General features: G+C 37.6%; 1 protein-coding gene across 9 annotated transcripts in view; it reads left to right on the top strand.

The window, feature by feature from the left end:
* The window catches only part of FKTN (fukutin), a 73,098-nt gene that overhangs the window by 21,912 nt on the left and 36,180 nt on the right, over nucleotides 1-15,006 (top strand). For all 9 annotated transcript variants that reach the window (XM_073226761.1, XM_073226748.1, XM_073226782.1 and 6 more), the window contains 3 exons: nucleotides 3,342-3,619; nucleotides 4,208-4,340; nucleotides 13,675-13,804. In XM_073226761.1, coding sequence (XP_073082862.1) covers nucleotides 3,342-3,619; nucleotides 4,208-4,340; nucleotides 13,675-13,804 — 541 coding nt within the window. The remainder of the gene's footprint in view (nucleotides 1-3,341; nucleotides 3,620-4,207; nucleotides 4,341-13,674; nucleotides 13,805-15,006) is intronic.

The following is a 15,006-nucleotide window of genomic DNA, read 5'->3' as shown; positions in this document are numbered from 1 at the left end:
GGTGGCTGTTGATACTAGTTCAGCTGCCCATTAAATGTCGGGACTTGCATCACCTAAGTTCATGTCTCCCATCATCACAAGATAGCTGTCACAGTTCCAAGGTATCACATCCAGATTCAAGGCAAGAAGAAAAAGGATGGTGACACTGTCTATCCATGAAGGAAAATTTTATTCAGAAGCTTCTGGTAAATTTCTTACAGCTCAATGTCTAGAACCATATTCATATGTCTCCTTATTGTGAAGGAGGCTAAAAAGAAAGGTATTTAGCATTTCCATCAGTGTAGGCAGGCAAGTAGGAAAGGATTTGGTGATGAATTTTCAGTATGTGCTATGTAAGGTATACATAAAGGTGGTATCCCTAATCTATAGTGTTACTCTTTCCACTTTGTAAACAGTAATTGTTTGATACGTAAGTATAGTGCTTCTTAGGTGTATCCAAAAATTCAAACTTGTATTTCCATCCTGCTTAATGGTTACAAAAGGTCACACAGTAGTTAAAAAAAAAGGTCTCAATGAAACATGCCAAAAATTTGCTTACTTTGCTTGGAATACCTCCAACTTCCCAATTTCACTGTTTTTCATTCTGAGGAGTTAAGTAAGAATAAGAAAATTAGAGTCAGATTAAATGAACCCTACTAGTTAGTTAGTCAGACACCCATGATAGATGTGCACTAGCTTGGCCGTGGGATCGGTTTGTGTTGTGTTACTCCTGGTAGGTGGGGCTCACGCTCTGGGTGATGATGTGCTCTGGGAAATCAATGTGAGTTTTTGCTCCCTGCTGCATTTTGTTTTTCTGAGTCCCTTCTTTGTGGGTGTTTATTTTTTGGTATGGTTATTTGCAATACAAGTTTTTTTACAGTGTTTGTTGATCTTTCTCTGCTCATATTTAAGAATGAGACACTGAAAACCAATCGGAATCTTTTTGTTATGGTCAGGCCTCTGTAACTGATAGGCTCCACTATAGGCTTAAATTTGAAATTATGCAGAACACAGGATAGATTTTCATATATTGGACTGTAAGATGTCTAGTGTTCTTGGCCTGGACTTCTAAATGCCAGTTGTGTCTTCCTCAATCATTATGATAACCAAAAATATCCTCACAAATTTCTAAAATGTCTCAGATACAATACCACTTGCCTTGAGAACCAATATTCAGAAGGAAGAAAATATGCCACAATTGTTGAAACAGACAGACCTGAGTCAGTGGAAGAAGCACAAGGTCAGCAATACCCAGAATAAGCAGCACACAGGTTCACATTTACTCTAGTGTACATATGACATCATACAGAGCCCTTGGACGGTCCTCCCTAAACCATCACCCATGGCCACTGGGGGTAGATCTGTGCAGTACAGCTTTGACCTAGGCCTTTGCTCTGTTCATGACTTCTCTCTCTCTCATGATTACAAGAAGGCAAGCTGTGTCCTAGTTCCCCTGTTTTGTGTCCGTTTTGTGTCTCAGTCTTTCTCTCCTCCCACAACCCAAGGTCTGGTTCCTCTTCAAGGTCCGTCTTTCATCCTCTGTGGGAGGCTCTCCTCTGAATTGGCCACTCTCACCCTCGATCAATACTTTGAACTTTTTAGGTATGTCTTTTAACTCTTAAGAAAGAAAAAGAAAAAGAGGAATCCTACAGTCGGTAATTCTAATAGAAGGAGAATCACGGTGAAATTGTATTAGCAAGGGTAAGTTACATGAATTGCTGTGTAAAAAACATCCTGAAATCACAGTAATTCAGCATAAGAAAGGAGTAATTGTCATTACACAAAATCCAGTGTGGATATTCCTGGATGATTTTCCTCTGAGCAGTGACTGAGGGATACAGGCTGTTTCATTTGTGTAACTTTTACATCTTGGAGCTCTTTGCTTCCCTACACACAGATAAGAGGGAAAGCATGGAAGATCTTAAGGGTTGTGGAAGGCCAGGCCTGGAAGTGGTATACAGTACTTACATCCACATTCCTTAATCAAAATACAGTTTAGCTCTATATGCAGAAAAGAGAAGACAGTTGTTATTGATACTAGGTAAGCATTCTGTGCCAGAATTATCACTTTCTCTTGTTTAACAATATAAACACCACCAAATGTCTGTTGAGCACCTTCTGGGTACTAGTCACTGTTGATTCCTGTGGTGAGGAATTTGCAGTCAGTCTATTAATGGAGTTTAGCAAACAAACAAAAATCAGTACAGTCAATACTATAATAGAGGTCTGTGTGTGTTAGGAGAGCATAGACAAGGATACAGCCAATCCACACGACAACATTCATAGGCAGTAAGTTATGTGAATAAAGTGTTCTTGCTTTTTGATGTGATTAAAAATGATGTGAGTTAAGTGTGAGTCCTGCTTTTAAGAGAAACTTATAGACACAACTCTATCATTTAATAATTTTGATATCTGATATGACCACCTTGTTTTCCTTACATGTAGACTAGGTATAATAATATCTTCCTTGCTGTCCTCATAGTTTCTGTGGACATCAGAGAAGATAATGAATGTAAATGAGCTTTGTACACATTATACCAGAGAGGTAGTGTTACAGAGTGGGAAGAACCTTTGGTTTGGTTAAGTAAGACCTAAATGCTGGCAGTGACTTTGCCTCTTGTTAATATTGTTCCTTAGACTTCTGTCAGACTGTTTCTTTATCTATAATATGTGTGCTATTTATTTTGTAAGGTAGATGTCATTTGTAAATGCAGTAATGTTTATGAAAGTTCCTTGGAAATTGTAAATTCCTATTCAAATGTAAGGAATACTGTTTAATCATCTATAGCATTAGTTGTTGAGATTAGGACTAAACATCTATCATGTAGATTAATCTTGTTATATGAGATTTATACTATAATGATATTGGAAAATGCATTTGTTTTGTAGTGTATCTCAGTCTGTTTTCTACTGATTTGCATTATGGTGCCTTCTGTTTTAGAAATAGTTTAAGGTGTTGGAATATAAACTGAGATGAAAGCCCTACTCTTTTGAAGCACTTTCGAAGATAAATGCTTTTAGAGTTAAATTGAAAATTATAAGTTTAAGTGCTGTCCTTATATTCACATATACTTTACAGATACTAACCAGAGAACACTAAGATGAGCATTGTCGTTCCAAGGAAGACATTTGTATTACCTTCCATAAAGAGAGTCTTGAACATCTTCCAAGCTACACAGTGTCTCTTTTTGGTACTTTCCTTTATGTTTCCATCACTACCTTGCCCTCATTTAAAAATCTTCAGGCAGAGAACAGATTAGCACAAAAAAGAAATATGGCTTAATTCAGTTTAAAAATCACTTCAAGTGATTCCTACTGGTACTGGGTTTTAACATTTAAGATCAATGTTTCTTTCATTTTAGGAAGGCTGGCTTCGGGTAGCTGAAAACATGGGATTTCAGTGCCTGAAGATCGAGAGCAAAGATCCCCGGCTAGATGGGATAGACTCACTTTCTGGAACTGAAATCCCCCTGCACTATATCTGCAGATTGGCTAGTCATGCCATCCATGTGGTGGTCTTTCATGAGAGGAGTGGCAACTACCTCTGGCATGGTCACCTACGACTCAAAGGGCACATGGACAGGAAGTTCGTTCCTTTTCGAAAGCTACAGTTTGGTCATTATCCTGGAGCCTTTGACAGGTAAATTTAGGGTCTAGAGGGGAAATATGAAACCTGTATTGTCCAGTCATGAATGCTTACTCTTTTTTTCTCCATTTACCAATTAATATATAATTCACCATAAATCATATTTGATGTAAATCTTCAACAGGAAGAAACTCATGCACATGTGTACCAGAAAGATGTGCTTAATGTCTCAAAACAAAATGTTATCAGTTCATACAATGAAGCATTGCAGAGCAAGGAACTAGTGTTCTGTGCAACAACATAGATGAATCCTGCAGTTGAGTGACAGAAACAAGGCAGAAAACAATACAAATCTTATGATTATACTTATAAAAAGTTATGTTCATGGATGAAAACTTACATAATAAAAGTGGGCAAAATGTACAAACTTCTAGTTCTAAGACAAGTAAGTCCTGGGTATGTAAGTTACACCTGGTGACTACAGTTAGCACTGCTGTGGCATATTTGAAAGTTGCTAGGAGATTAGATCTTAAAAAATGATATCAGAGACATGAAGAAAATATGCTTGATCTTGTATATTTTGAAGAGGGTGCCAGTGTCCTGGGTTAAATCCTTATAATAAATCTTAACTTTTGTTTTCAGGCCAGAGTTACAACAAATTACTGTTGATGGACTAGAAGTTCTCATTCCAAAAGATACGATGCACTTTCTAGAAGAAATACCACACTCTAGGTTTATTGAGTGTAGGTATAAAGAAGCTCGAGCATTCTTTCAGGTTAGAGATAACCAAATACTGTGCTTTTTAAATGAAGGAAGTGTATGTATTTTTAATATTCCTAGGGGGTAAGTAAAAAAGAGACTTAGGAAAACATCTTTTCAATTCATCTGTTTTCTTCTAGATTATTTTGTTTTAGTTTTGTAAAAAATAGATTAGATGTTAGTCTTAAGAAACTATGTCTTCCCTAGTTGAATGGCTTGATGTTTATGGAGACCTTGTTTTATTTGGACAGACTTTAATAGGTATAGTGGTGGCCTCTGCTTTCAGTTAGGATAGCCCATAAACTTTGTGAAAAATGGTGTGTTCTGTCCTTGAAGCAATCCAACTAAGATGAAGCCACTGTAGAAGATAAAGATAGACCATGTGGATTTAGAAAAGATTTCATGGAAAATACAGGTTTTCTCAGAGGGTTGGCACTGAATATGAATTTATTGTGTTTGTGAAGGTTTTTGAAGGTAAATGCTACACAAAGACCAAGCGCTTTTTGAACTTTATTCTGCTGTTCTTGTTTTCAATTCAGTAAATATTTATTGAAAGCCTGTTTCCCAGGAACTCTGCTGACCCTGTGGATATAAAGGTGATTTTGAAAGGCATGAAAGTTCAGCTGTAAGAGATTACATGAAACAGATACAGTAAAAGCAGATTTACAGTGGGGTTTTGGTACCCTTATCCTTCTACTTGCCCTTTATTTTCTGGGATTCCCTTCCAAGAAAGCTGTAGACCCAGGGACAAGAGCTGAGTGGAAATAATGAAGTACCAGCTGTATCATCACTGGCTAAGTGCCAAACACCCACAGATGCAAGGGTTTTCTGGAATGCTGTGCTGGTACCCAGGACCTATGCCTGACATCCCAAGTGGACCTTCCTAGCCTTATTTCCTGAAGTCTATCATGTGGAGCTATAAGACATACCCAGTCGGCCTCATGGATGAGAAGCTGGAAAACCGGGTGTGGATGAGCCTTCTGTAGTAGGCAGGAGCCGCCCGTCACATTCCCACCACATGGTAACACGAAGCAGGAGAGATGCAGTATGGAGTTTGAACACGCCCACTCACTCCTCTTGCCTTCAGGGAATTTGTTCCTGTCTCCCCCGCCTCCCCACCCCTTCACAGTAGTTGTCACAGTGAATTGTGAGTATCTCTCTTGTCCCCCTACTAGATTATGTGAACTTACTGATGGCAGGCATCTCTTTTTATTCACCTCTGTGACCCTGGCATCTAGCACAGCACTTGACACAAATAAAACATCTTAATATTGTGGAAAAATGCTTGGAAAAGGTGCATCCAAATCAAATGATTTTTTCAGGACACTTGCTAGGACAATCCCATTACCTAGCAAGCATTTGCCCAGAGTCCCTTTGTTGATCTTTGTGAGAAGGCACTTTAAAATGTAAAAGTCTAAAAATATTAAGAAATCATGAGGATAGTGTCAGACTTTTTAATTCCATATTTTCATTCTTGCTTTGAAATTTTAAGGGCAAGCTCTCAATCAGCATTTGAGTAAAGAATGTAAATGAGAGATGCTCAGAGGGCTTATCAACTTATCATAGTCTCATAGTTTTGGTGTATATAAAGTATCGTCACATAGCAAAACTTTAATCTTGACTGAAAGTTGTTATTCGTAACAGGATCAGGTAGAACTTTGTGTTCATTCTTCATCATGTTATGTGTGTCTTTCTCTTGCAGCAAGATACACTTAAGATTCCTATTTTTTCTCTTCTGGTGGTGCATTGGTATTACTAATATAGAGTGCCTAGTGGGATTGATGATCATTTTTATCTTTATTCTCTTAAATGTTTCATTTTTAATCACTTCTTACATTAGAATCATTAAAAATACCAAGAGGGTCAGTTTTCAAATTAAAGTGAACTTACATAACTTTGAACACTTGATGGCGCCAAATAGCCTTAAATGCAGTGCTGAGCGTGAGGCAATGAAGTAAGCTTAGAGATCTCATAAAAGTAGCCTTCTTTTTTTTTTAATAATAATTTTTGAAACATTTTCATACTTTCAGAAAAGTTACAGGTACAATACAAATAAATTTTTTCCTGAACCATATGGAAATAAGTTGATGACCGAATACCCGTTAACCTTAACTAAGTATTTTCTAAAAACAAGAACATTGTCCTGTATGTCTTAATACACAAATCAGAAAGTTAACACATAGACTATTACCGTTTAATCCCCATTCAGTTTTTGCTAATTGCCCCAATAATGGTCTTTGTAATATAAGGATTTAATTTAGAATCACATGTTGTATTTAATTTTCCTGTTTGTGTAGTCTCCTTCAGTCTAGAACAGTTTGTCTTCTTAAAAAACTTTTATTACTTTGACAGTTTTGAATAGTACAGGCCAGATATTTTTTAAATTGTCTCTTATTTGGGGTTTGTCTGGTTTTTCTTCATGTTAGATTCAGGTTATATACCTTTAGTAGGAATAACACAGAAGAGATGCTGTGTGTGCTTCTCATTGTCTCCTAACAGGTATTGCATGATTTTGATTTGTCCCATTGTTGGTGTTCACATTGATCACTTGATTAAAGTGCTACTTGCTAACTTTATCCCTGTGAAGTTTCTCTTTTTCCCTTTGTAATTAATAGAAATTTGGCATGAAGGTACTTTAAAACTATGTAAATATAATCAATATCCTCATCAAACTTTCAATTTATTTATGAACTCATGGTTTGCTATTTTATTCAATGGGGTATAGTCTATTTTTTTTTTTGATTATTTATTTCGATCCACAGATTCTTATTTGGCCAGTGGGAACCCCTTCATGATGGCTTCTGTGTGTTTTTGACATGTCTCCCATCATTTTTTGAGCACTTTCTTGCTCTTTGGCAAAAAATGTTCTGGGTTCATCCTGTAATTTCCCTGCCACAACCCTAGAATCAGCCATTTCTCTGAGTCTTGCTTCCTTTTAGAAGCCAAGATCTGGATGCCAAGTGTGCTCCTTGCTTTTGGGGTTTTGTGGCAGACAGGCCCTCTCACAGTGTGTGTGTGTGCATTTCTTTCTTTTTAATTGCTTACTGTTTATTCTTTTTTAAATTGAAGTCTAGTTGATATGCAATCTTATATTGGTTTCAAGTATACAACCACTGTGGTTCAGCAGTTACCCATATTATTAAATCCTCACCCCCTCTAGTGTAGTTCTTACCTGTCAACATAGAAAGATGTGACAGAATCAGTGGCTGTATTCTCCATGCTGTACTGCCATCCCCATCACCAACTTCTTTTATGACTGAGAATTTTTGTGCCCCCTTTCCCCCTTTCCACTCCCCCACCTACCTACTCCAACCTCTCTCCCATGATAACCACCAGTCACTTCTTAGTGTCTGTGAGTCTACTGCTATTTTGTTCATTTTGTTCTGTTTCTGTTTTTAGATTTCATCTATAAGTGAATTCATATGGTATTTGTTTTTCTCCCAGCTGGCTTATTTCACTGAGCATAGTACCCTCTAGGTCCATCCGTGTTATCACAAATGGCACAATTTCTTCCTTTTTTATGGCTGGATAATATTCTGTTGTGTATATGTGCCACATCTTTTTCATTCATCTGTTGATGGACACTTAGATTGCTTCCATATTGTGGCTATTGTAAATAGTGCTGTGGTAAACATATGAATGCATATGTCTTTTTGAATCTGGAATCTTGTTTTTTTCCCAGTAAATTCCTAGAAGTGGAATTACTGGGTTTTTCTATTTTTAGTTTTTTTAGGAACCTCCATACTGCTTTTCACAGTGGCTGCACCAATTTACCTTCCTATCAATAGTGTAAGAGAGTTCCTGCATTTATTTCTGTATCCATCTAGCTATCAAGATCTATGAATTCACATTGATATCTCTAGTCCAATTAAGTTGTAAGTTTCATTTAAACAGAGTAGGGTTCATTTTCATATCTGTGACTCCCTAAACAATGAGAAACCTGACTCCCATTATCCTTAATATACCTACTTATTTGTTCAGTGTCCTGTCATTGAAGCTGCCCCCTCTTCCACGTGGATGCCTCCCTTACTCTCTGCTTGGGTGTTGCTGTCCCCTAGTGGGCTGCCCCCATATGTACACGTACTTCTTACCCTGCTTGGGCTCCAACCCCACACTGGACACACTCTCATGTGGATGCCTTCATTACCTGCTCAGGCTGACACCCATACCAGGCCACCCATGTGCCTTGTCCTGTTCTGCTTTGTCTAATGGTTCTAGCATTGAATGGCTCATGAAGGGGAGGGGAGGAGAAGGGGAATGCTCTTCTCCCTCACTTTATTGCCTTTTTTTTTTTTCAGAAATTTTCAGATTAACTGTTAAAAGGTCTGTAGCTCTGGGAGTAAGGGTGTTCCCTGCCTGGGTCAAGTTCCATGTGAATCCAATGAAACTGAAGGAAGGCAAGGGAAAGGGCAGGTTCGGAGAAAGGGGTTTATTGCTCACAGCTCACTTGGGTTTGCTAGCCAGCCTTTGCTCCATCCATCTCCTACAGCCATGGTGTGTGCACTCTTTCTCTCTGGTCCCTGCTAGCAAAACCAGCTCTGTCTCTTGCAGTCAGAAATCCACAGGCGGGTCCCTTGGGACTGATGGGCATGAGACCAATTAGGTACCAGGAACAGAGGAGAGGAGAGAATGGCTGTTTTCTTTCCACCCTTAGACCTGTATCTACTGGTCACTCTGTTGTGGTAAACATCCATTGGTGTGTGAAAGGACTAAGGTGAGGTGAGAAATTCTGGAAATTGTGGGTGAAAACTTCCATTTACCCAACAAGGTCACATTCCTGAGATAGGTTGAAATTGTAATTAAGTTTAGTGTTGTGGGGGACAAATGACTCCAGTTTGGGCTTGTTGTTCCTTTTTTGAACAGTATAAGAACTCAAGTCCAAGTGTGTATGTTTAAGTCCTACTCAACTACCCCCTCCTCAAGGAGGTCTACCCTGATAAGCCTGGGTGAAGCAGCTCTTCCCATCTACAACCCATATTCTTGCTTCTCTTCATTGCACTTTTTTTTGTTTTGTTTTTTATTTTCATTTCATTAATCTACAATTACATGAGGAACATTATGTTTACTAGACTCCCCCCATCACCAAGTTCTCCCCACATACCCCATTGCAGTCACTATCTATCAGTGTAGTAAAATGCTGTAGAATCACTACTTGTCTTCTCTGTGTTATACAGCCCTCCCCGTGTGCCCCCCACATTATACTTGCTAATCATAATGCCCCCTTTCTACCCCCGCCTTATTCCTTCCTTCCTACCCATCCTCCCCAGTCCCTTTCCCTTTGGTAGCTGTTAGTCCATTCTTGGGTTCTGTGATTCTGCTGCTGTTTTGTTCCTTCAGTTTTTTCTTTGTTCTTATGCTCCACAGATGAGTGAAATCATTTGCTACTTGTCTTTCTCCACCTGGCTTATTTCACTGAGCATAATACTCTCTAGCTCCATCCATGTTGTTGCAAATGATAGGATTTGTTTTCTTTTTATGGCTGAATAGTACTCCATTGTGTTTATCTACCACATCTTCTTTATCCATTCATCTACTGATGGACACTTAGGTTGCTTCCATTTCTTGGCTGTTGTAAACAGTGCTGCAATAAACATAGGGTTGCATATGTCTTTTTCAATCTGGGCTCCTGCATTCTTAGGGTAAATTCCTAGGAGTGGGATTCCTGAGTCAAATGGTATTTCTATTTTTAGTTTTTTTGAGGAACCTCCATACTGCTTTCCACAATGGTTGAACTAATTTACATTCCTACCAGTAGTGTAGGAGGGTTCCCCTTTCTCCACAACCTCACCAACATTTGTTGTTGTTTATCTTTTGGATGGTGGCGATCCTTACTGGTGTGAGGTGATATCTCATTGTGGTTTTAATTTGCATTTCTCTGATACCTAGCAATGTGGAGCATCTTTTCATGTGTCTGCTGGCCATCTGAATTTCTTCTTTGGAGAATCGTCTGTTCAGCTCCTGTGTCCATATTTTAATTTGATTATTTGCATTTTGTTTGTTGAGGTGCGTGAGCTCTTTATATATTTTGGATGTCAACCCTTTATTGGATCTGTCATTTATGAATATATTCTACCATACTGTAGGATACCTTTTTGTACTGTTGATGGTGTCCTTTGCTGTACAGAAGCTTTTCAGCTTGATATAGTCCCACTTGTTCATTTTTGCTTTTGTTTCCCTTGCCCTGAGAGATATGTTCATGAAGAAGTTACTCATGTTTATGTCCAGGAGAGTTTTGCCTATGTTTTTTTAATGAGTTTTATGGTTTCATGACTTACATTCAGGTCTTTGATCCATTTCAAATTTACTTTTGTGTATGGGGTTAGACAATGATCCAGTTTCATTCTCTTACATGTAGCTGTCCAGTTTTGGCAACACCAGCTGTTGAAGAGGCTATCATTTCCCCATTGTATATCCATGGCTCCTTTATCGTATATTAATTGGCCATATATTTTTTGGTTAATATCTGGAGTCTCTATTCTGTTCCACTCATCTATGGGTCTGTTCTTGTGCCAATACCAAATTGTCTTAATTACTGTGGCTTTGTGGTAGAGCTTGAAGTTGGGAAGCGAGATCCCCCCTGCTTTATTCTTCCTTCTCAGGATTGCTTTGACTATTCGGGGTCTTTTGTGGTTCCACATGAATTTTAACACTATTTGTTCCAGTTCATTGAAGAATGCTGTTGGTATTTTGATAGGGATTGCATTAACTCTGTAGATTGCTTTAGGCAGGATGGCCATTTTGTCAATATTAATTCTTCCTAGCCAAGAGCATGGGATGAGTCTCCATTTGTTAGTGTCCTCTTTAATTTCTCTTAAGAGTATCTTGTAGTTTTCAGGGCATAGGTCTTTCACTTTATTACCTTTTAATTATTTTCTCAATTTACCAAGAAGTTTAGAATCAGGACAATATACATTTTCCAGAACATGATTTTGTTTCAGTGATAGCTATCAGAAAATAATTAATGAGCTCCAGCATGTTGAATTCCAGTGAAAAATCAGAGAACAGTGTGCATATGTCTGGTACTTGGCCTGACAATATCTAGATAGCTATATTCCTGTCCTCCTTCTTCCAGTAATTTGCTCTGAGACCTTTGGCAAATTTTTGAGCCTTAGGTTCCTCATCTATAAAATGTGTAGGTACCTTCTGTCATATTATTATAAATTTATATTTTGGGGAAAGGTTGCCTGAACAGGAAAGATTAAATGTATATGATATTTAATGTAGGATTTTATCAGTTTGTAAAGGCATGGTAATCCCAAGATTTATATAAGATTTTTTTTAGTGAAAAAAGGTATGCATACTGTAATTTTTAAAGTCCATGACAGCTGTGTAACATGTAGGTGTATGTGTATATAAATTTTAACACATACAGGGCACAATTCTAAGAAATGGGATTTCTGGAAGTGTCATGTTAGGACAGTGTGCAGAGGTGGGAGTATGTCCATGCAAGGGGCAGCCTCACTAGGTCATAATTATCAGATGCAATATTTTTGTAGAGCACAAAGAGTTTTCATATCTGCTGTTTAGTTTGATCCTTTTAGTCACTCTGAAATAAGGCAAAGATTTTCCTTTAACAGATTAGATAACTGAGGTTTCAGGATGTTAGGTACACTGTCATTGGCTGAGCACGGGCTAATCCTGAGTCTCCAAACTACTAGCTCCGGGCTCTTCCTGTTATAACAAGGATAAGAACATGCACCTTTCATTCCAGTCATATGTTCTAAGAGAAACTGTGGCTCTAAGGATGTTTTCATTGTGAAGAGATCCTGTTTACTTTGCATATTCTGGAGAAGGCAACTTATCTTTAGGAACCCCCCTTTTTTCTTAGGGATACTTTTTGCTTAAGATCCCAGTAGTCCTTCTAGAACTGTGTTTCTCGGCGCTGTATTGTAAAACAATGACAGGATATTGTAGGCATGGGAGGGGCTTAGTCAGTCATTTATTCATTTACCCATTTATCAAAATGTGTTGCTCACATATTATATGCCAGGCACCATTCTTAATTTATAGATACAGTGATGGGGAGATTCAGTACCTGCCCTTGAGGAAACATCTTTATAGCTTAATGGAGGAAATATAAATAAAATTGACAATTAGAATTAAATATGGTAAGAATTATAGTAAAAGTATATATAAGTGGTACCCATTGTAAGATCATTGAACAGATTACTTCATTTGTCTTTCCATATCTAGTACCAGACATAACCCTTCACTCTCTAAATGTTGAAATAAAGAGGAGCATGGGGAGAATAAATACACGTCTTCCTGGGATGATCAGGGAAGGTTTCTCAGAGGGTGGACGTGAAAGCTGAAAGGTTTTGTTAGTCAAGGGTACTTCAGTCTAAAGAAACAATATGTATAAAGGCACAGAAGCTTGAAAAAATGTGATATATGTGGGGAGGTAGAAGTTATTGCTTTCATATGAAGCAGGAGGGTGGAGATGAGGCTGGTCCAGCAGTCAGGGACCAGGACCTGAGTGCCCTTGTCTGCCATGCTGGGAAGCTTAGCTTTTGTCCTGTAAATGTGAAGCATCAATGAAGAATTTATTGTGCTTCCCTCAGTTCCAGAATACCCTAAAAAAATCAGAAGAAAATCAGAAAAAATGAAGAAAATAAAAAAAGCAAGAAGACTAATGACAGTATTTGTATAGAACTATACAAATTTGTGAGACATTTTTCTGTCACCCATTATCTAGTTAAATCTTCACAGCACTCCTGCGAAGTGTAATTATTATCTTTTAACTACTGATGAGGAAATTATGTCTTAGATTTGTTTTCATTCTCTCATTCATTGAGCAGATATTGAGGCACATTCTAGGAATGGAAATATAGTGATAAACAAAATGAAGTCACTTCCCTTATAGAGCTTATACTCTTCTGAGGTGATATGCCCAGCTAAAAAGAGGTGGGGCTAGACTTGAACAGAGAGAATCTGATTCAGAATCTAGGCTCTTTCACTCTACTACACTGTCTCTAAATACCAGTTGCATCTGTGAATGATGAAAATGTCACTGAATGCTTTTTGCTTTAGTTGGTCTTGTAGCTCACACACTTAGCCTTCTGTTCCCCTAACTGCTTAATTTGCTAAATTGTGAGGTGGAAGAGGAAGTTGATAAAGGTATAAGGCTTATTCTTTGGGAATCCTGGTTATACTCCTTTAAATTGTCTCTCCAAGAATTTATAGTCTTATTTTATAAAATGAATGTGCAACTAACAAGAAGCTCTACAATTTGATTTTTATAATAGAAAAATTCATAGTGTGGGTTTAATTTTCAAATTTAATTTAGATGTCACAGAAATGCTCCTAGCAATTTAGAAATGCCTGTAATCACTATTTAATTCTACCTGTAGCAGTACCTTGATGATAACACCGTGGAAGCTGTGGCTTTTCGGAAGAGTGCAAAGGAATTGCTGCAACTGGCAGCCAAAACATTAGAGAAATTGGGAGTGCGGTTCTGGCTGAGCAGTGGAACCTGTCTAGGTAAAATTCATGTTCTAAGTTTGTCTTTTGGTCATTTCTTCCTTAAGATGACAAAATATCAGTGATATTCAAAGTGTCATATTTATAGACAGAATAAACAGTGCATGGAGCAAGGATTTATTGATTTTTTTAAAATAAATTAATTTCAGAAACAAAGAAGAGTTAGGAAGGCTGTGTTTGTCTTTTCCAAAAATTATGTCATGTTTAAAATTCATGTTAGAACATGTAGACCACATTTGATCCTCAGGTAATCCTTAGATTAGCATTTTATTATTTCTATCCCAAAGATTGTTATTGCCTTTAAAAAATTCCTCTATTTTGTTTCTTTACCTACACACCGTACAAACAAGTTGCGTTGCTCCAAAAGTTTCTAATGGGAAGAAGATTGAAGGAAGTGCCATAAGGTCTTCCCAGGTCATTGCTAGTGTCACTGGTTGTCCATCACGGCCTTAGCACATTCTCTTCATTCTGAGATGGGGAAATACAGACTTTTCTGGAGTTGTTATCAATTGCTATTAGAATCTGAGAAAGATTTCTGGGTCTCTTTCCACTATACACTTTTGGATTTAAAACTGTTTAGAGTCTTATATTTTGTTGTTTTATTGCCTCTTGTTTATAGCTGTAGTTGGTTATATGTGTTCTTTCTTGGTTATAACTGTATTTGCACAAAAGTTAAATATGCTACTGCTTCTATAGGATTACCATATAATTTATTGTCCAATTCAAGAGACTTTTGAGAATGAAAAGGAGCACGGTTAGTAATTATGTTGGTACAAAAGGTGTAAACTGGGATATGTGGTTATCCTACCTATTAGGCTTTGTGGAAAATTCACCTGGTTCTTCCTGTCAAGAAGCTTACAGTTAGAGTAGACCAAAAGTGAGTACATCTCACACATTTATGTTATATATGCTTTAAGGCTAACTTTTATTTTAATCACATTGAATTTTTATCTTATATTTTTGGAAAACATCATTAGACATCTATAGGCATAGTTTTTTTTAAATTGAAGTATAGTTGATATACAATCTTATATTGGTTTCAAGTATACAACACAGTGGTTCATCAGTTATCCATATTATTAAATCCTCACCCCCACTAGTGCAGTTATCTGTCAACACAGAGAGATGTGACAGAATCATTGGCTGTATTCTCCATGCTCTACTACCATCCCTGTGACCAACTTATATTATGATTGAGAATT

This window comes from Manis javanica, chromosome 2, assembly GCF_040802235.1.
Source record: "Manis javanica isolate MJ-LG chromosome 2, MJ_LKY, whole genome shotgun sequence".
Taxonomy (NCBI): Eukaryota; Metazoa; Chordata; class Mammalia; order Pholidota; family Manidae; genus Manis; species Manis javanica.
The sequence above is the reverse complement of the archived record's forward strand: the minus strand, read 5'-3'. Positions and strand labels throughout refer to the sequence as shown.